The sequence below is a fragment of the Gymnodraco acuticeps genome, unplaced genomic scaffold, assembly GCF_902827175.1.
Source record: "Gymnodraco acuticeps unplaced genomic scaffold, fGymAcu1.1, whole genome shotgun sequence".
Taxonomy (NCBI): Eukaryota; Metazoa; Chordata; class Actinopteri; order Perciformes; family Bathydraconidae; genus Gymnodraco; species Gymnodraco acuticeps.
Genome location: NW_022992262.1, coordinates 3,161 through 27,361, shown reverse-complemented (window position 1 = coordinate 27,361; position 24,201 = coordinate 3,161). Strand labels below are relative to the sequence as shown.

General features: G+C 40.5%; 1 protein-coding gene across 1 annotated transcript; it reads right to left on the bottom strand.

Moving 5' to 3' along the window:
- Positions 1 to 326: 326 nt before the first annotated feature.
- fam131c (family with sequence similarity 131 member C) lies at positions 327 to 23,444 on the bottom strand (the record flags this gene model as incomplete). The annotated part of the gene is given in 4 exon segments (XM_034206955.1): positions 327 to 940; positions 17,662 to 17,751; positions 18,010 to 18,228; positions 23,360 to 23,444. Coding segments are annotated over 4 exon segments (669 nt in total), but the record flags the coding sequence as incomplete, so codon positions are not given.
- Between the last annotated feature and the right edge of the window lie 757 nt (positions 23,445 to 24,201).

Sequence of the window (24,201 nt, the reverse complement as noted above, 5' to 3'; positions counted from 1 at the left end):
ACCATCCCGCACTGTCAAATACTCAGCCAAGCTGCCTGATGTAAAGCTGAAAAACACACCGACCACACGCACTCTGATTCGGTTTCATCTCCCTTTGCGATTCTCTACACTCGTCTTTTCTCCACACCAATTCACCCATCGCTCTCAGACAGAAACATATTTGTAATATCTAATCATAGGGGGTATGGTCCAAGATAATGGACTTTTCTCAAGATAAAAATGTTAAACCTGAAAGACGACACACTTTCACTTTCTTTCATATCTGCTTTAGTTTGGACTTGTGTTTGATTCTTCAATGGGAAGAAAAATAAGCACTGGACAGTTCGTATATTAAAATCGATGTTTATTAGCAAGATATTTAACACCAGTATCTTTTGACTCTTCACAGTTCAGTTCTACCTATAATATGAAAGTGTTTAATGTACACTGGATACAAAATTAAAATGGAACTATGTACATTCACAAAAGTATACAACTGGACAGGGGAGAAAATACAATCTGGGTTCTTTGTTTCTGAGGACCGGGCCCAGACAGGTTATTTGAGAAATAGCCTCTTGAGATGTCTCACAGATGTCTGTGTTTATCTTTCAAATCAGTCCCTGCTGGTGGATCAAATCCTCTCAGTAAGGCTCATTTGAGGGATTGGCATCAAGATTGCAGGCCTGCTAGTTATAGAAAACGTCATCCTCGGACAGTGAGCTGCTGTCCACGTGTCTGACAGCAGCCTCTGCAGTGACAGTGCCTCTGTCCACCTGCAGGGGACGATCTCTGTCCTGGTGGCTATTGGACGTCGAGGAAATGGGGTCCACCGCTGGGGGAAAGACGAGGTTGGCCCCCCTGTTGTCGCCATAAGTCTGGGCGTGGATGTGGTACAGGTGCTGAGGAACGCTGAGACTTCCACCGTCCAGCAGGAACTGTGACAGGAAGTGGCTGTGTGTTGCTGAGGAGGGAAAATAACAGTGTCAGTCGAATGGTTGCTACTTGAAAAACTGTAGAAATCATTTTCCAAACAGCTGGGACCTTTTGGGTTGCAGAGGATTTAAAAGCTCTTCACTCTGATATATCATAGAAATAGCACTGATGCTCTCAGTGCTTGAATTGAATTTAAAAAAGTGACACCTATATGGAAGCAAACAAGAGACAAAAGTATTTGAATTTTATTAGACACTGAATTTATAGCATTGAAAATAATTACTTTGAAAATCATGTATCTGAATGTTTTTGCTCCGAATTTACCTATGTGAAATAAAAATGTAAAAATTAAAGTGAAAACAATTCGAATGTTCAAATTCAGATCCCAAAAATTCAAGTGAAAAAAATTCAACGTCAAAAAATTCGGTGTATAAAATTCGATGTCCAAAATTGCGATGCAGCATCATCCGGGCTACTCAGACAGGATAAGCAATCGAGCCCTAATGTAATCAAACCGACTTCTGGCCTATCAGAGCACGGCTTTGTCAGTCATGTGATCACAACAACCCGGGAGAAAAATGACGGAGAACAGTGGGGCTCGCCGCTCGGGTAAGTAGTCAGTTTGTGCTCTTTATTTTACAAGCAGTGAGGGCTCGACAGCATTTGTATCTTACATTAGCTAGCTAAATGAGTGAAGTAGCCTTGTGCCTTGCTGTTAGCAAGCTCCGTAGTTATCATTAATTGAAGTGAATCAGAACGTTACCGTGTCCTTTTGTGTGTGTGTGTGTGGGGGTGTGGGGGGGGGGGGGTAACGTAACGATCACTTCGGTTAGATAAGTCAAGTAGACCATGCTACACTATACGAAATACCCGGCCCTGAAACACCGTTGGTGTGAATGAGGTAAAAGCCCTGCATTTAAACATGTTAATGTTACTTTAGTAAAAGTATGCTAGTATAATTAGGAAAGTGTTGTTAAAGTATTTAAAGTAGACACAAGTTATACTATTATATTATATCATTTGATTTATTGTTATTACCGATGCACGAGTTGACTTAACTGTTGTCGTTGGAGCTTATTTTGAACAATGAGCTAACTAATTATTACTTTCATAATGGTTTAATGTGCTGACTATTTTCTACATTAATAGATTAAGGTCTGGTTTGTTCAAACTCTCAAAATAGTAGGACATGCTGTCATAATTACCCAGAGTCCGAAGTGACACCTTTACAATGTTAAAGCTGTTAGATAAATGTAGTGACGTAAAAACTAAAGTATTCAAGTTAGTGTAGTGGAAAAGAGATAATGTTTTTTTTTTTAAATGTTACCAAAACAAAATCTCTTGTTTTGGACTGACAGTAATGATTCAAGAAATAGTAGATAAATAAATACACACATCAATCTGTGTGCATTTGTTGTGGATGGAACACAACAAATGGTGCTCTTACCTGTGATGCCTCCTCCAAACATTATAACCAGACTGTATCATTCAAACTATAAGTAACAGTTATAGCTACTTGACTTTAGACAAACAATTCAAAAGACAAAATCAACACAATTTATTGAAAGACCAATCTTTATTTTACAGTGCCTCTCCTTTTGTTTGTATTATTAAACCCTGTCAATCTAAAAAACTGAGCAACTCAACAGTCAACTTTACATTTCTTATTGTCCAAAGCATCTATTACACTATTTGTCCCCTCTCATATTCACAGGATGGATGATTAGAGACTTTGGGGGAAACCTCAGCTTTATGAACGTCCTGTCTGTTGGTTTGGCCGGAGAGGGCTGAGGGTCTTTCCCTGCGAGGAGTCCTCCTCGCAGGGAAAGACCCTGCAGGCCTGAGGGAGGAGGAACAGACCTGATGGAGGAGGACCTGCACCAGCTGCACCTACAGAACTTAGCCCATGCTGGGCATAGCTGTTACCACCTGCACAGGCCTAGCCTGTCAATTAACAGATTAACATTTAGTGTAACTTATGTATATTATTTCGTTTTTATTTAAAAAAAAAATGGTGATGGTTCATGCTTGATAACTTTTAGTTCACATTTCAATCAATTGTATTTGCACTCCTTTTGTCCGTTATTCTTACTGAAAATGTTAAATTACACATTCACATCCGACTGAAGATTGGCCCCATTTATTTATGACGTTGCAAACTCGGCGGTACAAGGCACAAGTATTATGAAGCTCATAAAGTGAGGCAAATGCATTTGATCAGCTGACTTTTTTTTTTTTGCCAAACTTTATAGGCCTGACAATAATCACACTGTCTGAGGTGCAACGTAAAACACAAAACAACACAAATGAAGTTCCTGTTAGACTACAAAACTAGTCAGTGTGCAGGTCTTTGTGTTACAATATAAGTGTCTCTTAGTGAATGTCCTGTACTGCTCTTAAATCTCATAACATCAGCTTTTCCTTTCCTTCTTGGATGTTCTTCTGGATCCTCAGAGAAAGAGAACATGGTGAAGCAGTCCTGTCTCTCAGGCATGTCCTTTCCTAACAGAAATATCAAAAAACATATTATTGCAGAGCAAGTGTGTTATTTAAGATAGGTGTGTTTGTTTGTTCAGGGGCTATATTTGAATGTGTTTTTTTAAATCCAACAGTGTACTACAGACAGTGCATGACATTAAGGAATTTGGGAGATGGCCCTGTGGACCATCTAAGCTAATTTACAGATGGCCCTGAGCCCAATAGAGATTGCCCTGAAAAATGCACACGGACGTAATGACGCACGAAGGGTTTGGGGGGCCTCCCCCTAGAACAGTGCTTCTCAAAGTGTGGTCCACGGACCACTGGTGGTCCGTGAGCGCCCCCTAGTGGTCCGTGAGTATATTGGTAACATTTCACATTTGAAATAAATACATTTATTTCGCACTCTCCTGGGAATATTTCCGCAATGGAACGAGCTTAAGTTTCACTTTCGATTGCATGATAAAGCCCAGATAAACACCTTCATCACACATGTTGCCACTTGTTTGTACCATTTTCAGGCGATTTGTAAAAAACGATGTGTTTTTGGATATTTGTGGAGTTAGGTGGTCCGCGAGTGTTTTTTTATTGGTTAAGTGGTCCTTGGTATGAAAAAGTTTGAGAAACACTGCCCTAGAACATTTAGATTTTTGCAGATCTTAGATGCTGTCTGGTGCATTCTCTAGACTGAATTATAAGATGAAGCACCACAATATTGTATTGTACAATTTCAATTGTATTCTTCATTTCACTTGTTTGTTCTTGTTTGTGTTTGCTCGCTTGCATGCCCTGCATAGCTATAAGAAACACTTAAGTTGTTGGTCAAGACACTTTCCATCTGATGAAGGCAAATGCCTTCCCAGATGTAAAAAAGTAGAAAACATTACATTCAGTTATAACTGCCAAAACAAACATTATTTACACTAGTATGGCCCCTGTTAAAAATGTTTGTAATGTTATCTACTGTAAGTTGGTCGAACGAATGCCTCCTCATCAGGAAGCTGACCGAGCAGACCCGAGCAGCAGTCGAGAGGAGCCGAGCGCATCCGCGAAGCACACAAAATGTCAGAGTTCCCGTTAGCCGGCAAATCTAAATCTCTTCGGTCAAAATGTCCGGTCAAAATAATTTCCCTTTAGCGCAATACCGCTTCAGTTGCGCCACTTATGTGACAGACAAGAAGAGTATGTGACAGACAAGAAGAGTCAATGCTAATGTCTAACACTTAATGTGGAGAAAGAGATGTCCTGGATGGGTTGATTGTGCGTTGATCTGTTGGTAATGCCTCGGGGTTCCGGTGGGCATGTAAACAAATGCATAATGCTGCGCTATACTTTGTGGCCTCACCCAGTTGCATAGCGACACTTATTGTTTAGGTGTCTTTTAATAAGCAGGTAGTCATATCATTAGCTAGAACTAGCTGGATCTGATCGATATGGACATAAACGCGAGTGAAGTCTAATCTGACGGGAGAGAGAGATCAGCTGCTGCTGACAAGTCGACACACAGCTCTCCATAATCACATGCAGCGGTGAGCAGACAAAACACACACTTCAGGTTAGAATATCACACGTAGTTATTTTAATTACCTCTCAAACTACCTAAAATAGTTATAGATATGTTTAGTTTTACTGTCGATCCGCGATCCGCGAGCTGCATGATACTGGCATAATAGATTGCCCGATCGGGCAACCAGCAGGTGAGGCTTCATTGCCCGAGCTAAATACTAGATGGCCCCGGGCCATCGGGCAGTCGTTAATGTCGAGCCCTGTACAGAGATAATCAGATTATGAATAAGCCGTTCTAAATTCATCAACATTGAAATAAATGTATTATTAAAATAATATTTAACTGTTATCAAAACTTAGTGCAACTGTAGAAGCTTGCCCCGGCGGTTGTCTCATTGAAATAATCACTTTTAACTAGGGGTGCACCGAATGGGAAATTCTTGGCCGAAACCGATACCGAAAATAGGAAACAGTTGGCCGAAAACCGAATGCCGAAAGGCCGAAAATGATTAATAGAAATATATATATATATATAATGTATACATTTTTTACCAATGTTGTTCAGCTACCTGATTATGGAAATAGACATGATTATGGCAAAACTTAACTTAAATAATAATCACTATTATGGGTCCATAAAACATTTATTCAGCACTTTTGAATGCATACAGTACATTTATATATTTCATGTATTATTGCTAAAAAACATGATATCGCAGTCTTAGTGTCGCCAACTCGTTTCTAATATGCAAAGACAACAAATGCGTCTATGATGTATTTTCGATCAGACGAGATCTCTCCCCCGTCTGTGTGCGAGGGGGCGGGGCAGTTTACACACACGCAGCTGCTACATGCAGCGGAGCACACTGCGGAGATGGCGGAGAGAACGCGCTCCGAGGTGTGGTTAAACTTTACCTGTCTCGATGTGGAGAATACTTGTTACCATAAGTGCAATAAGAGTTTAGCATGTAAGCACGAGCAATTTGTCTAAACATTTAGCAAAAGTGCACCGCATGCAGACGAAGGAATGTACCGGGTTCGACCGTCTTTCTAGCAGCTCTGTAGCTCCATCCACGAGTAACGTTTCCACGTCAGGTGTTTTGTATGCTAGCAGCAACACACGGAGTTAACTACATGATACAAACATGGGTTAATGATTAGAGGTAACTGAGTTATTTAGTTTGTTAAAATTTCAGCTATTCTGTTTACAGTCTGTCATCAGATTATTTAATACGATTTGTTAAAGGCTCAGGGCAATCTCGATGACAAAGGTCAATGTTCCCCCCCCTGTGAGCCAGCCGCGAGCATGGTCGCCGCGTCTTTATTACGTCATCACAACAACACGTTAGGTTACCAACGTAAGCCTGTTCTGACATTCGGTGATATTTTTTCGGTGCTACCGAAAGGGCCTTTTTAACCATTTTCGGCCGATAATTTTCGGTGCATCCCTACTTTTAACATGTTGTTTTACAGTCAGTATGCAGAGACAAAGGGTCGCAGTTCTCACTATGTTCAATCATATTTGCCTTAAATACATTGAAATGTGAAAGTTGAACAAAAAAGTGACGTTGCTTGGTAAAATGTAAATGTAACCTTTTGCTAAGAAAGTACACTCAACATCACTGATGTGTAGGTGATCTAGTATTTAGTCATGTTTAATGGCATGTATATCAGTGTATTAGAGTCATTACTTTATGCATTCCTTGTAAAGCATGAAAAAGGTGTACCTTGTAGGGCTGCACGATATTGAAAAAAACTGACATCGCGATTTCCCCCCCCCTGCGGTATATATTGCGTTTTTTTTAACCTGTTAAACCCCAAAGTCCCGGCGGGTACTTTACTTTTTTTTTTCACGACAGTGTCTCAGGGGATCGCAATATTTAAGAACCTATTAATGTGTTATACCAGATTAACGGAAATAATCTCAGCTAACTGACGATACAAACCATTTTTACCAAAACAAAACACAAGTCTCATAAGAAGCATCTAGATCAGGCATCCTCAAAGTCCGGACTCTGGTCCGGATCCGGACCGAACCACAACTGTCTCTGGACTCTGAGCAAATTATACTTTTCATATGTATTATCTGTATTATCTGTGTTATCTGCGAGACATCGCCACAACGCAACGAGTCAAAATGATCCGCTATGTCCATAGACTGCAAACAGCGCTCTGCATGTCCTGTTCAACTGTCTGTGTGTGTCTGTCAACGCATTGGTCCAATCACATTCAGCATCCCGTTAGCATTTTTTTCCCCCAAACAATCTGCGAATCAGAGGCACAGTAGGGCGGGTCTTCGCGGAATGCGGGTGGGAAAAATGTGTGTCTCGTCGTCTCGTCTCTTTCAACCTGTCTGAGTCAGAGCGAGAGTTAACAGCTCATCTAGTTCCATCTGTACTGTAGCTAGTAGCCTAGTTTCACCTACCGGGGTGGCAACTGACACCCTAAAAATAGGCCTTGCCACCCCAGCTGCCACCCCAGTTGGCAGCTTTGTTTTGAAAGAAAAGTTGTGGCTCATCGGACATTTATGAGAGAAAGTCTCTAATGTCCGAGTGCAAGTGAATGCAGCACAAGATGCACGTCATGTAACCCCTCCCCCGGTCCTGGCGCGAGCGTGGACATATGATTGGCGGCGATTTCATTTGGGGACGGCGCAAAACGAGAAGCATTCGGACCCAAGCACTGAAGGAATGAGGTATTTGCGGTCTACACTGACTGACAGAGAAGAGACTGTCAGTTTGGCTGCACTCAGCATTGAATCAAAACGCACTAAAGCTGTTGATCTTAATAAGTTTGTGAGGCGTTTTGCTGAACAAAATGGTAATCGCCGCATTCAGCTGTAATAGACATGTCAACTTGATGCTCTGCTCACGGATGAGCATACACAACTATTAAGATGATGACCTTACGTGTGTAAATATATTGTTTTCTTTGAGGGGGTCTGCCCCCAAAAAACTGTTTTATGTCCTGAGAAAGTCAAATAAGACGGTGTGTAAAACTACACTGCCCAGCCAAAAAAAAGTAACCACTTTGATTTAACTAGGCCAGTAGGTAAGGGCATTCCACTGGATAATAACTGAGTATAAAAGAATGCATGACTGAAGTGATGGAGACCATGTTGAAGGCAAACAAAAAGAGGAAATAACAGGTCAAATCAAGCAAATCCCCCTCTCAGATTCCACAGCAACCAGAAGAACATAAATACTGGCTGGTGATTTGATTAATCAGCTTTGTGATGGAATAAAAAATGCACAGTGCATTTCCTTAGCTGTGGGTGAGTCCAGTGACAATGCTCAGTTGCTGGTGTTTGTGAGTTTTTATGATGAGGCAAAGGGGGAGTTTGTTGAAGATGTGTTGGGCCTGACGAACCTCAGTGGATACACAAGAGGGCAAGACATTTATAAAGCAATAATGGGAATGCTGAATGAATGAGGGTGCAGCTGCCTTTATTCATAACTGTGCAGCTCTTACACTGCGACTCTGAGGGGTCAAGCACAGACACAATAACAATGAAAACTGACTGCATACAGATTATTTTTGTTTTTGCAACCTCGTGTTAAGAATCTTGTTGCAATTGTTTAAAAGTTTGAATGACAAGTAATAAACGGACCTTTGTCTTATTGAAACATTTATTTTGGACCTTTAAGATTTGTATTTGAGTACCCCAGATCTAGATGACCCCTGAGCGAAAAATGCTAACGCACTTTGGCACAGAACTCAAGATAAAAGTACCCTTATTATTACTTATCGTAGCTGCACTTACAAGATATCCGATTAAAGCTGAGGTTCCACAGATTATTTAGGTATATAGTATCATCACTGAGTGATCTGAACTCGGACAGGGGAAGCAAACACAGACATCACAACACGTACCTTTACGTAGCTTCTAGGGGAGATGTCTCACCGTAGCTGTCAATCTGATCAAAAGACGTTGTAATGGCAATTTCCTTTTCCTATGTCCTATATATTTTTGCCGTTACTTTCACAGAAGGGTTGAAAAGTGATCCAGACGCAGACACAAACAGATGATTTTCCGGTCCTTAGTTGTGGTTTATGTTGATGTTTATTCGTCTTTACATACCAGGGTTAATTTAGCGTTCTAGTGATTCTATGAGCATCTGCCGGGCTGGTGGAATCGGTATGCTCTTCTCCTACTGTGTCCCCTCATCTCCTGTCACCTATGACCTCCTTATATACACCCGGTGCAGCTAAACCCCGCCACCCAGTGTTCATAAATAATATTGCACTATACATATAACTTAAATAAACTGACACACCAACATCACCCACAAAATGGCTCCTACACACCGGCCCCTAATTGGCTTTAGTATGAAAACAAAAACAATTACCAATAAATAATAAAGGAGCTATACAAATGGTGTGTATGTGTTAGCATGTAATTCTTAAATAATTTTTAGTTTATTTTCTTCTCCCTTATTTTAAGGGTCATCAGTCTTTGCTGTTCTTAGGTTGATGCAATAGTGTTGCCATCCCGTCCAGCGCCGAGAGAACCTGTGGGTTATATTTTCACCCAATTCCAAGCCTCTCCTTATAGGGCTCCTGCATTGATGAGTCAGTCACTTCTTCAGGTCTGTCACTTGGGTTCAGCCGGTGCCCTGCTACCATAGCAGCAAAATCGCAGATGAGCTGCTCGGTAACGTGTTTGTTGTTAGGCAAGCTGGGATTTTCTTGTCTGAATGGCAAGTCTAGGCAGTAGTGTCCATCTGACATTTTCACTTTCTTGGCCACAGGCTTGGCTTCTTCCTCAGGCACTGCGTCAGATTGGTGTAACTCGACATCTGCTGTGAAGTCAGGCATGCTGTGACAGGAGTCTGAAGTCGGCTGGCTTTCAAAAGGCTCGTCTTCTGCCTCTTCATAGTAATCACCTGAATCCCGACCCTCATCTTCTTCTTCTTGGGGGGCCTCAGTTTTGCCTTCAACATCCCTATCACTGTCTCCTTTGGCATCTGCTACAACATCGCCATCCTCTTTGGCGTCTGCTACAACATCTCCATCCTCTTTGGCGTCCGCTACAACATCACCATCCTCTTTGGCGTCTGACATGTTTGCAGAGTGATTCATAATGTTCAGGAATTGTTTGTCTTCTCTGGACATTTCCTCTGTTTCCTTGCTTGTATTTTCCTTGAAATCATGCTTGTATTGTTTGACCAATAGCTCCTCTAGGTGTACAATGGATATCCGATTGACAGTAGCAACAGGGTGGCCATTAGCATCTCTGCTGTCGTTGCTTCCTTTTAGGGGACCATAGAAGACCCACCCCAGTAGGGTCTTTGCAGCGTACGGTCCTTCTCCTTGGCTATTGATCAGCTCCCAAGGTTCCAATACCTTAGGAGAATTTGTCCCAATGAGTAGGTCAATGCCAGAAGCAATTTCATTAATTTTGATGTCCTTTAAGTAAGGCCATTTTTCCAGATCTTCTTGTAGAGGAATATTGTGCTTGGAAACAGGCATGGTTTTATGTGTAAACACATCGGATAGTTGAAGGAAATTGTTTTCGTCCAGACTCGATATTTCCAAACCTGAGATATGATGACTAGACACAATCTTTCTCTGATTCATTGTCTTTAGGAGAATGTTAGTCCTTTGTCCTGTAAGGTTTAGCCTCCTCATTAAACTTTCTGAGCCAAAGGTGGATGAACTTTCATGGTCCAGAAATGCATAAGTTTGTAACACTTTGTCCCCTTTGTGGCTCTTTACTTGTACTGGTACAATGGAGAAGATGGAGTTTTCATCACCGGCCCCAATGAGACCACATGTATGAGGTGAGATGACACTATTACTTTCCATTGGCTTCCCATTCTGTTTTGTGTGTTCTGCTTCCTCTCTTTTGCCTTTTTGTTCAATGTGGAGTATTTCAGGATGACTTTGATTGCACACATAACATGTCAAACGACTGTGGCAGTGTTTGCTCATGTGTCCTATTTTTAGGCATCCAAAACACACCCCTTTTCCTTTCAAGAAGTCCATTCTTTCTCTGTGTGTTTTCTTCAGGATGTGTGGACACTGCTCCAATGAGTGACCACTTCTTCTGCAGAACAAACACAAATGTAGGGAGTTGTGGCTTGATGGAGGTATTTTCATTCCATTCGTTGTTACATGTTCTAGCACTGGTGTTCTTGGGCAGGTAATAATTGTTGCAAAACTACTTGCTCTTAGGCTTGGTTTTCCCTTTGAAAAGGTAGAGATAACAGTTTTGATAGCTGCAGTTGGTTTATCATCCTGGATGCTTCCAAACAGAGGATCTGACAGTATCTTCACTTGCCTCTCTATGAAGCTAACAAGGTCAGGAAATGTAGCTCGATGCCCACGCTCTTCCTGTAGCTGACATGCTCTATTCCTCCACTTGTCTCTGAATTTGTAGGGTAGTTTCTGAAGTATGTGTTTCATGTTTGAAACAACATTCATTTCATCCATATAGGTGAGATGTTCCATTGCATTGCAACAACCTCTTAGGAACAAAGAGAAGGCTTGCAGTGCTTTCACATCTTCGGCTTTGATCATTGTCCAGGTAAATGCTTTGTTCATGTATGCAGTGGCGATCTTATGTTCATTACCAAAGTGCTCTTTAAGCAGCTGTTTTGCCCTTTGATAACCTTGAGCTGGAGGCAGATGTTGGCAGCTGCGCACTAGGTCCTGTGGTTGTCCTCTAGTGTATTGCTCTAGGTAATGCAGGCAGTCACTTTCATCATTAGTTTTCCGCTCTACTCCTCTTTCAAATGCACGGATGAAAGCTTCAAACTGCAATGGGTCACCGTCATAAACAGGAATGTCTCTTGGAGGTAAAGTAGAAGTGAGATGTTGTTGAGCCAGCATAGCAGTGTTGTCATTTTGCCTCTGGATTAGGTTATAGATGTCACCTTGATTACCATTGTTGATTACAGGTGGTGTGATGTCAACATGTCCCCGCACATGTGTCTGTATACTTTGTCTGGGAATAGAGGTTTGGGCTTGATGAGGCAAGAATTCAGTGGCCTGTACGTTAAATCTTGCTGTAGGGTTTCTGTAGTAAGAGCTCATCCCATCTGATGCTCTAGAGGTGTGTCTTGATCCCATGCTGAGCACGTTTAGCCTGGCATTGGCTTCTGCCAGCTTAGTTTGTATATCCAGTTGTTCCTTTTTCCGTTTCACCTGTTCTTCCTGTTGTTCCAACTGTTGTTTCTGTTGTTCCAACTGTTGTTTCTGGTGTTTTAATTGTTCCCCTTCTACATCAAGCTCATGTTGACTGTTCAGTGCTGCCGCCCTTTCGATTAAAGCTGCCCTTTCTGCCTGGGCTTTAATTCGAGCAGAAGAGGTAGATGATGCGTGTGATGAACCAGGTTTGTATTTTGACTGAGGGTGTGATGCCTTTGAAATGCTGTCATCAGGTCCGATGTCATCTGAGCTGACACTTTGTTCTATGGCACTTCCCACAATAGAGTGTCTAATTGCCTGTCCACTCTCAGATAACCACACATTTGCATCTTGTATAAATCCATCAAATATATGCATCTTTTCTTGCAGCCACTGCCTTTGCTTTCCCATTTCTTCTTCAGGCAGTTGAAGGTCAGTTAATGATTTGTGATTTTCTTTTAGTTCATCACACAACTTCTTAAATTCAACCAGTTTCAACTGTATTTCCTTTGCATTGTCTTCTGAGCTCATAAGCTCTTTCAGTACTTCCATTAACTTCTTTACTTGTTTGTAACTGAAGTTTCTTGCTTTTTGGCAGTTTGCAATAAACAATTCCAATCCTTTGGCAGTGTGAGTGATAATCCTTTTTTCTCTCACAGATTGCAGTCCAACAGCGCCATCTTGTGACGTGACGTCAGATGTCACAGACATGATTAATGTTCACTGTCCCTTTAAGTTTCGTTCTCAGGAATTGTCCGTTAGCTGACAGCGCGCTGTTTCAAACAACTGACAATGTTGCAGCACCACATCCATTTACTAAGCCATTGTCCAATACAGCTTAATATCTCTTTTACAATCTACTTATCATGCTGCACGGTGCACATACCCGGCCGCTTTCCCAGTCCTCTTTCAGCCTCTTCGGTCCTCGCAGGTGGGAACAATCTCCAGCTGATTGTGGCGTGTGCAGCTGATCCGTGATGAGAAGTCGATGGTGCAATAATCCAATTATTTGTTTTCCCCGAAAACGATCCTTAATCCAATTTGAAGTGAATCCAATTGTCCAGTTTCACTCAAAAGTACGATTCCACTTAATGTAATGGCAATTTCCTTTTCCTATGTCCTATATATTTTTGCCGTTACTTTCACAGAAGGGTTGAAAAGTGATCCAGACGCAGACACAAACAGATGATTTTCCGGTCCTTAGTTGTGGTTTATGATGATGTTTATTCGTCTTTACATACCAGGGTTAATTTAGCGTTCTAGTGATTCTATGAGCATCTGCCGGGCTGGTGGAATCGGTATGCTCTTCTCCTACTGTGTCCCCTCATCTCCTGTCACCTATGACCTCCTTATATACACCCGGTGCAGCTAAACCCCGCCACCCAGTGTTCATAAATAATATTGCACTATACATATAACTTAAATAAACTGACACACCAACATCACCCACAAAATGGCTCCTACAGACGTGTTCAATGGCATTAAAACGAGAAAGAAAAAACGCGGCTGAATCGGTTAATCCATAGGTTTTTAACGTCTCTGTATACAAAAATGATTTAATTTATAATCCATAATTACATTTGTATGTAAATATCGCAGAGCAAAAATTAGCTGCTAATGGTAGCCACCAGCGTGGCTGCTGCTTCTGGTCTTGGCTATGCGGAAATCTCACACACACACATTACCAAATAAGGACTGTGTGATTTCCCCTCGATTCCATTGGCTCTGACGGTCAGAAAGAGATGTCACATGTCAAAATCCAGCAAGGTGGGCCAGAGATATGGAAAATCCACCCAAATGGCCCCAAAAGAGGTTTTTTTTGTGCTAAATCTGTCTAAAAAGGTCAAATATCACTTGTTTTGCATCAATCTTGATACAGAATGATTGTTATTGGTGGTTTGCTGTGCATGCAGGGGAAGTTCTACACACACCAACACATGAACAAATAAGGAGTGAGAGTGACGCGTAGCCAAAACCGGAAGCTGCATACACTCTAGTGACTACCATTAGCAGCTAACTTTTGTGCTCCGATTTTTACATAAAAATGGAATTATGGATTATAAACAATTGCTTCAAAGCCACAGATACATTATCAACCTATGGATCAACCGATTCAGTCGCGTTTTTTCTTTCTCGTTTTAATGCCATTGAACACGTCTTTTGATCAGATTGACAGCTACGGTGAGACGATCTCCCGTAAAAGCTCCGTAAAAGGTACGTGTTGTGATGTCTGTGTTTGCTTCCCCTGTTGCGAGATCGGATCGCTTAGATACTATACTTAAATAATCTGTGGAGTCTCAGCTTTAATCGGATATATTGTATGTGCAGTTTCGATAAGTAATAAGGGTATCTTTATTTTAAATTCTGTGCTAAAGTGCGTAAGCATTTTGTTGTTTAAATGAATAAAACCGCACGTCCCTGCGGTGTGAATACCGCGCATGCGCATACCGCGGTTATCGCCATGATACGGTATATCGTTCAGCCCTAGTACCTTGGAATCCGTGCTGAAGTTCTCTGCTGTTAGGACTCCAGATCTGTCTCTCCTCCTCTGGTCCAGCCTGTCTGGATCACCTTAAGGACACTTTGAACAAACAGATGTAAAGTTACATGCATGGGTTACAGTCTTCTTTACATGCAAACACATTTTATCTTCTTTTAAAAATAGGTCATAATCTTATTGTTATACTTCAGAAATTGCTGGATATCACAGTCCACTGTATCAGTTTGATTGAGTATTATTGTGTAGGTCCTTTTTATTTTACTGTTACTTTGGATGAAGTTTTCATGAGTCAGTCAAATTAATTTGTTTTCATATGCCATATTTATATGTATCACACACGTAAGGGTAAGACACAAACCTATTTAACAAATACAATGCAATGGATAAGCTTCATTCTGACTGAAGTCACAGATAACGTCATACTGTATCTAATATTTAAACAAATAATTTCCTTGTCACTAAAGCATTGACTACGCTATTCATCGTCCTTAAATGCAGGCATTAAGTTACATGTTCTGTTGTACAGCCACGATAAGGCTGTTTCTCAAGTGTGATGATAATACAATTAAAAGAGGCATTGGTAATAATATTAAAAACAACAATGTTTGGGTCGTTCGTCGGATAGGCGGTTAGCTGCAATAAATAACTCCAGTTCAACAAACCATATTACAATATCTAAGGGAGCGTTATTTCTGGACCATCTTGAAATGTGACGTTCATATTTTAAAGATATACACATTTCATTGTGAGGTTGATTGAATATACACTAAGCCTCTCTTCAACAATACGTTGACGTTAGCTAGTCTATTTTATGCTATAGTAGAGCATAGCGAATTTAAATGAACCTTAACAATGCATACAGTAACCTAACTAGCAAACTAACTATCCAACGTACAAGGATGACCTTATTTTAGCAATCTCACACAGAAGCCTTTTGGTATACAGTAGCATCCCACTTAATGTTTTACACTCTTGGATGCTACCAGTCTATGGATGCTACGCATAGCATCGTTAGCACAGATGGAGCTACGATTGCTTAAATGCTAACCCAACTCTAAACATTAATTAACGTTAGCTTAATAAAAACACCAGTAACATAACATAAAGTACGCAGGGTTGACTTACCGAAGAAACTGCATTCATGGACGGTCTGTTTCTACCGCAGATAAATCCTATATTTGCATGACGAATAGTCCACCAGGAACCAACACAACAAACACGGCCGAGTTCAATTAGTGTTCTCCTCAAGAGCTGAGCCGCTGTAGCATCACGGAGCCAATGGAGCTAGCAGAGAGGAGCTAGGAGCAGCAGTCCCGTTGTCATGAAGGGGGAATCTAACTATATACAGAATATGTTTTTGTGGATCCAGGCTAGAAACATGTTCATTTTCTGATGTTAAGTTGGACATTTTAACATAGGGTCTACGGGAATTGCTCCCATCTGCATCCATCGCCTACAGTTTGCAGCATTGGGCTTCACCGCACTGTCCCGGGGTTTGCCGCTTGGCTCTGACAGGCCAGAAGTCGGTTTGATTGCATTCGGACTCGATTGCTTATCCTGTCTGAGTAGCCCGGATGAGGCTGCATCGCAATTTTTGACGTCGAATTTTATACACCGAATTTTTTTACATCGAATTTTAAACACCGAAATATTTGACGTCGAATTTTTTTCACTTGAATTTTTGGGATCTGAATTTGAACATTCGAATTTTTTTAACTTGAATTTTTACATTTTTATTTCACATAGGTAAATTCGGAGCAAAAAAATTCAGATACATGATTTTCAAAGTAATTATTTTCAATGCTATAAATTCGGTGTCTGATCAAATTAAAATACTTCTGTCTCTTGTTTGCTTCCATACACTTACTCTGAAGCAGCTGCTGCATGTAGCTTTTACAAGTGTTTATCCTATGAGAAAGCTATTTCTGTATGACAAATCCTGTCAAATCACAAGGGGCATATGTGCAAGGACTACTTTTTGAGACATTGAAATACAGTGGATATTCTCCATTTAGTAACCTACAATATATAATACATCATAAAATATCATTTTGTTAGTAGGTTTCAACAAAAGCTTTACAACGTGTTTTTAAATAAGAATTACAATTAGAAATATTTTTACTGATGGCAATACTGTCTGAGATTTATTTTGACATTTTCTACTACGATTTGGTAAAGAAATACTCAAAACAAAAATAAATACAAATGCATGTTACGATGCTAGCATTATCATACTTTTCTATAGTAAGTGTATTGTACATAGTGTAATGGTCTGCACACACCCAGTTTTGGAGAGACAACAGAATATCCATCATGTAAGCTAAGCAATGTACCACTGTTAAAGGGGGCAGCAGCCAAAATGCATGTATTCAAGCCACCTAAAAAAGGACTACCTTTAAATGTTACGGTGTTTGCCATATTTAGATATAGATATTTACTAACCTTGCCGCCAGAAAGGCTACTGCCGCGTGAATTCACTACTTTGCTACCGTAGGAAATGGATTTAACAACCCAACCGCAAACAACTCAAACTACCCCTTTAAGCTCAATGTATATTAATAATATTAATGGTACATTTTGTCCAGTGAGTAACGCTGGATGAAGAGTCATGGCTAAGTCAACAAGGTCCCTCCTCTAAGGGACCTTGGATATTTGGGCACAATTTCCTGGCAGAACTTTAACTGTGGAGAAATGTCACTGCATTCAACAGTCTCGGAAAGTATGACAATACATCAGTGCTTAGTGTGGTAAAAAACTGAAACAGCTGCACACATCCTGCTCATGATCTTTCTACTCCTGTGGGTTAGTGCAAACCAGGTCTTTAAGAATATATATATACACCTTTCCTAAGACATGCTTTACAATTTATTGTCATGTCATATATTCCGTAGCATTCATAAAATCAATTATGATGTGCAGCAATTGATTCAGTCTTGCGTTATTTGCCTCAAAACCCTGTCCTTGCTGTTGAAGAAAGAAGATCCAATAAGGACTTTGATATTAAAGTCAATGTTTTAATCTTTTTCTTGATTTGTATTCAGAAACAATGGATCTGCAAAGTTTGCTGTTCCCTCCATGGAGGAAATTACAATGAAAAGAGAAAGACCAAAAGAAGCTCCTTTAACAGGACCAACCTTGCAAACTGGTGGAGGGCTGCTCTAAGCCGTCGGTCATCGACCACACATTCATGGCTGCCTCTGCCAGGGCAAACTGCTCCGCCACTCCTGTGAAACAAACACATTTAGTGCTCCTTTTCTCTGAAGTCTACCCCCAGTTGTTTTTTTCCTCCACAAACAAGGGGAAATCCAATAAGTGCACTCGATTTGAGTCACTGTCATGGCTCGTCTTAAGGACTATTGATTTGTGTAGATGCTCCCTCTATACAAGATAACCGAACAGAAACCACAACCCGAGGGATTTGAGCAACACTTCATCTCCAACATCTTATTTTTCTTCACTTTGATTCCCTCGTGTATTTTCACCTGCGGCGAAGCGAGCTTCCTTGATCTCGTCCGTCATTTGGGAGTAAAACTGTTCATCCTCCTGCAGCTCGGCACTCACCCCCCCGCAGGTCCATTTGCCCACGCCCCCCCCACCCTGGCCTCCTCCACCCCAACCCTTCCACTCAATCAGGTGGGCGACGCGCCCCTGGGCCATCGTCGTCGGCTTGGTGATGTGCTCCTTTATTGTGGCCACCACTCCTAAATGAGGGGAACAGATAGAAGGACACATGTTGATAAAGTGGATTAGGTGGACATACAGTAAGTGTGGTAGCAGAGGGAAGAAGGGGACAATCTGAGGGGAGGAGATAAAGTGATAGGCTACATGAAGGGGTGGACAGGAGAGGATGGAAGAGGGCAGAACATTGAACAAAAAAGCGATGGACGGGAAAATGGAAATGGAAAAAGAAGACGCATGGAGGAATAAAATGGTTTTATATGTAGAGTGTACTTAAGGGAGAATACTTCAGAAAATCTAATATCCAATACTGATATAGAAAGAAGAGAATGGAGCATTTTGATCCTGTTGAAGTGTTGATCTGGTAAATATGGGGGCTAACTCTAATATTTTAAATATTTTAGTGGGTTTTATTGACCATCTTATATTATGCATTCTTTGTATCATATTTTTTCTTTTATCTTAGTGGCATTTAGTTTCCATTTATTATGGCATTCTATCCCTGTTTTAATGTTAATTCTCTATCTGTCTTCCCTCAGTGTAAAGCACTTTGTGCTGCATTTCTTGTATGAAAGATGGGATACAAATAACGTTTGTTTTGTAATACTTGAATAGAAATTCTACACTTTCAGCATAATAAACACTTTTCTTTCTGCTTGTGCATTCCAATATGGAGCTCCATAAAAACTGTAATTGGAGAAGATTGGAAATGACAGCACCCGAGGTGGTTTTGGAGAGGATTGTAAATGTAATTGTTCATAACTGACTGCACTTCAGCAGCGCTGCATGAAGGTCATTTAATAGAAGACTGAAAGAGAAAAAATATTATTAGAACTTGATATGAAAGAAATCATAGTGTATTTCAATTTCCACAAATTTAAATGTAATAATGGCAGAACACATTTTTTTTATTTTGTAATTCATTTCCAGCTCTAGTTGGTTAAACTAGACCTGAGTAAAACTTGTTGAATGCCAGAGCTGTTTTAAAAGCTTTGTGGGAAAGTTATGTCTTTAAAAAGTCCATCAGCTCTCTGAATACTGAATTAAAAAATGGCAGTGTTAACTGTAGCGTAACATAAACAAACAAATAAAAAACTGTGGTTTTAAAAAGGGGCCCTATTATGCAAATGTTCAGGTTCAAATTTGTATGTTGTGCTCTGTGACATGTTTCCATGCTTTAATGTTCAAAAAGCTCTTTTTCTCATACTGCCAGTGCTGAAGCACCTCTTTTCACCCTCTGTCTGAAAACAAGGCCCAGTCTGCTCTGATTGGTTAGCTGGCCAGCTCTGTTGTGATTGGCTTAGAGATGTCCCGCCCCTTAGGCTATCACCTACAATGTGTTGGAGCACTAGCCAACATAAGCGCGAGTGTTACCTATAGCTGTCATTATGTTACGGAAGTAAACAAAGTGTCCAATCGAGGCGTTTCAGGCAGGGGGGTGGAGAGAAACCCCCTCTTAGCCTTTGCATTCTATTTACATGCATAAAAAACAATATAAACACACTAAATGAAAAGGATTGCCCCAAAAAGCACAACAGTGTTTCTTTAAGGTGGGTCTGACAGAACACTGGCACCAATCTGCCTCTTTTCATTGACTTTGTATGCAGTCGTACTGCCTCTTACATGACTTTAGTTTTGTCTAGAACATAATTAAACATAAAGAACTCAAGCAACGTGACGTTTCAAGGCCTGTCTGTCACTTTTTATAAGGCTCAAAATATATTTTCTGTATGTGCTTGGTGCCGACTGTGAACATTAAATCTAATCAGAACCGCATCCATTTAGAAATAGATAAGGGCCTTTTTTCAGTAAGAAAAGTCCAAGTGAAATCTCAGGCCCTAATTATTGTGACTGACAAATTCGCAGCCCTGTTGCTTTAACTAAATGGACTCTTGTCGAGCAGTATCTAATCTCTGCAGTAATATGTTATTCATAACCTGTAATCACTGGGCAAGTCTACAAACGAGCCATCATCTCTTTTAATCACAGGAGACAAGGTCAGGAAGGTCTCGGGAAATGAAGAGGCGAAGCCAAAAGGAAAGGTTGAAAGGCAAAATGGAAAAAGAGAAAGAGGAGGAAAGGTTAAAGTAAGTAAGTAAAGTAAGCAGAACAAGGAGGAGGTTATAAGGGTGGCGGGAAAGTAATAGAGCCTTGGCTAATTGAAAGAGAAAATAAACCCCTATATGGTATTTCTGTTTAAGTCCAACACCCAGAGGATGTGCTGTCTCACTCTGCGTTCACACTGTGTTGACTGTAATGAGGCTCTGTTCTGGCTCAATGGTGAGAAAGCTATGTTTGCATCTATTCAAGTCTGCACACTGAAAAAAAAATCCCATTTGTTGTATGAATTGGATATTTTGGCATTACTGTCCGCACTTCAGTGTTAAAAATGAGCAAATCATACTTGGCAAATGTCGCAGGCCACAGAATAATCATGTGTCCGAATTCAGAGGGAAGCAGCATGATAGCCAATTTCTCTGCTGATTAGTAGCTATAGTACAGCCAATATAGTATTGAAAACTGAAACGGCATGTCCCTACAGTATATTGGCCTGATAGGGTTGTATTGCAGTGGATTATACATTCCAACTTCAACTATGAATGAAGGTTATATGAATTCCATTCTACTGTTCGTATACAAGAAGAAATATAGAAAAATGTCTAATTGCCAGTGTGAAGAAAATGAAAAAGATTGCATTATATTAGGTGTGTTAGCATGAAACTGCATTAACTGATTTATTTGGGCCACTTAGGGGCAGCATATACACATAACCTGTATATATAATAAAGGCTATTGAGTGTAGCTTCTAGCCACCTGTCAAATGTAAGTATTCACAAGCTCTGTTATGGATCTATTCAAACTGCTGAGGCCAATATCCGACGCAAAAGTTAGCTGCTAAATCTGCACTATGCACGTCACCAACATTTGTGTCATATAAAATGTAACCAATCAAAAATGTTTTAACAGTCCAGCTGTAATGTTCCAGCTATAGTCAGTCTTTAGAGACCTTTTTTTTTGTTGAGGAATGGGCAGGATTGCCTGGATCTTAATGAAGGGTATCACCAATAATGTTGTGTTTTTCCCCAAACAGCCTCCTTTGGTAGGTGGGGTTGCAGAAAACAAAAATAAGTATTGGTAAAACAAAACAATGTGTGTCATAGCCATGCAGGAATGTTATTTCCATCCATGTGTACTTGCTTAACATTGTTCTAATTTATTAACGAGGTCTAATTGTAGGAGAAACCGGTGAGTTAGGAAACCAGTTAATGATTGTATGCTGTAAGCAACGATTGGGTTTTTCCATCTTGTGTACTGTTTTGCTACAGTATACACATGGCTACACGTTTGAATGAAGACACCAGAGTCAGTCAGGAATAAGTCCCTTTACAAAAATAGACAGAATGCATTATTGCATTATGTGAGGCGTGACTCCCTGCTGTATGTTGTGCGGAAACAGAGCGGATGAACAAACACAGACAGATGGACAAACATGAAGTGAGATGAAAGATGTAGGTGCTGCATTCAGAGCTTTGTTGTTTACCAGCCAATATGGGAATAATTCGAGAAAAATCTGATTTAATCACATCCTAAAAGGGTAAAATGGGCAAGTGCTGTAAAATGCTGTTAGCAAGAAAAGAGTGTTAGTTTCAAGCACCGGTGGGCTGAAACAATGAACTAAAATAGTCAAAGCTGCAGCCGTGACAGTGGTACAAAAAAAAACATGACATTTGGCAAACACTATTAGACAGTCAGCAGCCATGCTAGCAGCTCTGTGAGTTTGTACTATGGTCTAGTGGTGGTATTAGCTGAATGCTAACGTAAGCATGCTAACATGCAGAGGTTTAGCAGTAGTGACGTTGTGCTGAATTTAGACCACTCATGCTTTCAGTGTCATGCTTTCATAACTGAGGTATCACAGCTAGATACTTGGTTAGGTTTAGATACAAATAAGTATTGTGTGAAGTTATGTGACGTAGCATAGGACTAACCTAGTTTAACTTATATTTACTCAACGTGTTTACTCTTAGTTTCACAAACTCTGGTCTCCTGGGTAAAATTTGTGTCATTGTTTTACCTAGCCAACCAAAAACGACCTCAACTATAAGGACACCAGGTTCGAAACAGTGAACCATTTTCAACAAAGTGCTTCACGTTTAATGGCTAATTGAATTGATGGCCTTCTGATTAGACCAAATGTTCAACTTGTACGTGGAAAATATCTATTTGCTATGGCCATTATATTTGATGAGTATGTTCATGCTGGGTCTGCATGAAATCTGTTGAGCACCTGAATAATGTCATAGTGATAAACCCTTGGGATTTTTCAACACTATTAAATGTGTGGGCTTTAGCCGTTTGCTGTTAATACAATCCCATTGGCGTGATACATCTATCAAACCACATCATGAAAAAGAGAACAAATGTAGCAATCTATTCGTCTTAGTATAATTATATTTGTACAACAATATTTAAGTTTGCACAGTGTGATCTGATTTGAGCAGTAAGGTTGTCAGTTGCACTTTGTGATTGCACAACTCTGCACAACTTGCTCCGCCAATTAACGTGATGACTGAAAAGCGATTAAGTCTGAGTAAATGTCAAAAAGCTTTTTCAATTGATTTTTTACTGGACCGGTTCTGTAAGTCTCAGAGCAGGTGTCAGCCCCTCAGCTGTCTGCCTGAATGTCTGTATTTATGTAATGTATTCATGAGGTTTTCACAGCCTTCATAATTATACTGTCAGGGTAATAGAGGAACTTTCACTGGTAAAAGTTCAGCAAAGCATAACACATTAGGTCTCATAATTAACCTTCCCGAAGAAGTGGAAATGAGGCAGACAGACGCAGGATGTAGAGTAGTGGATGCCAAAATCAAAAGCGAGAGAGAAATGAGAAATGAGAGAAGAAAACATGTGTGAACTTCTACCTGATTGTTCACTCATGCCTGTCTGGGTACACTGGCATTACAGCATATGAGTAAGAGCGAGAAAAAGCATGAAGGAGATGGAAAATTACACCAGGAATCTCCAATGGTTACTAATGCAATTTCCTAGCTTGCTGCTCATCCAGCCCCATATATTGGATTCATAATGAAACACAACATGAACTAGAACTGGTATTGTACGTGTGTGTGCGCACGCGCGTGTGTGTCTCACCCATCAAAGAGGAGGTAGCCAGCTGGCCGATATCATAGCCGCTGGTTTTATCGGCCACACTGCCGTTAGACGGATTCTGGCCATCCTGCATCATACAAAGCACAAGAAAAGCGAGAAAATCACATGTTTGTAATTGATGCAAGGTGAACAACTTAGATAATAGCTTATTTAGCTTGTGGCCTCTGTATTTCTGACATGGGTCTTTGATAGAGGGATTTTTCATCTCACAGTAAAGCAGTTTTTGATGATGTTTCAAACCATACAATCATAGAATTGTGAGCTTCCTATAGAGAAGAAAACAGCACAAACACCCATATTGGATCCTGAGTCCTGGATCCTTAGTCCTGAGTCCTGGATCCTGTGTCCTGGATCCTCTATCCTGAGTTCTGGATTTGAGTCCTGGACTTCGAGTCGTGGCTGAACCTATCACTGTGGTCCTAACGGGCTCTCATCATACTACTTCCCTGATGGCTCCCACAGGATAGTTGACATTCTCGTGGATTCATCTTCTTATTATAGACACATGCATTTCCAAACATTTGGTCTACCTATGTTGCAAATGTATTATCTCTTCCATTTACACACGGCATCTATTGCACGTCTGTCCGTCCTGGGAGAGGGATCCCTCCTCTGTTGCTCTCCCTGAGGTTTCTCCCATTTCCCATTTTCATTTTTTTCAAAGATGTTGCAAGCAAAAACATATTATAAATATTAAGTTTGCACATTAGTGCGAAGTTCCACTTCAAACTGTTTGAAATCAGTAAAGATAAAAGTCACTTGAATTTGAAATGAATAAAGTGAAGAAAAAAAAAAGAATTGTTTCCCGCAAATTAAGGCTGTTT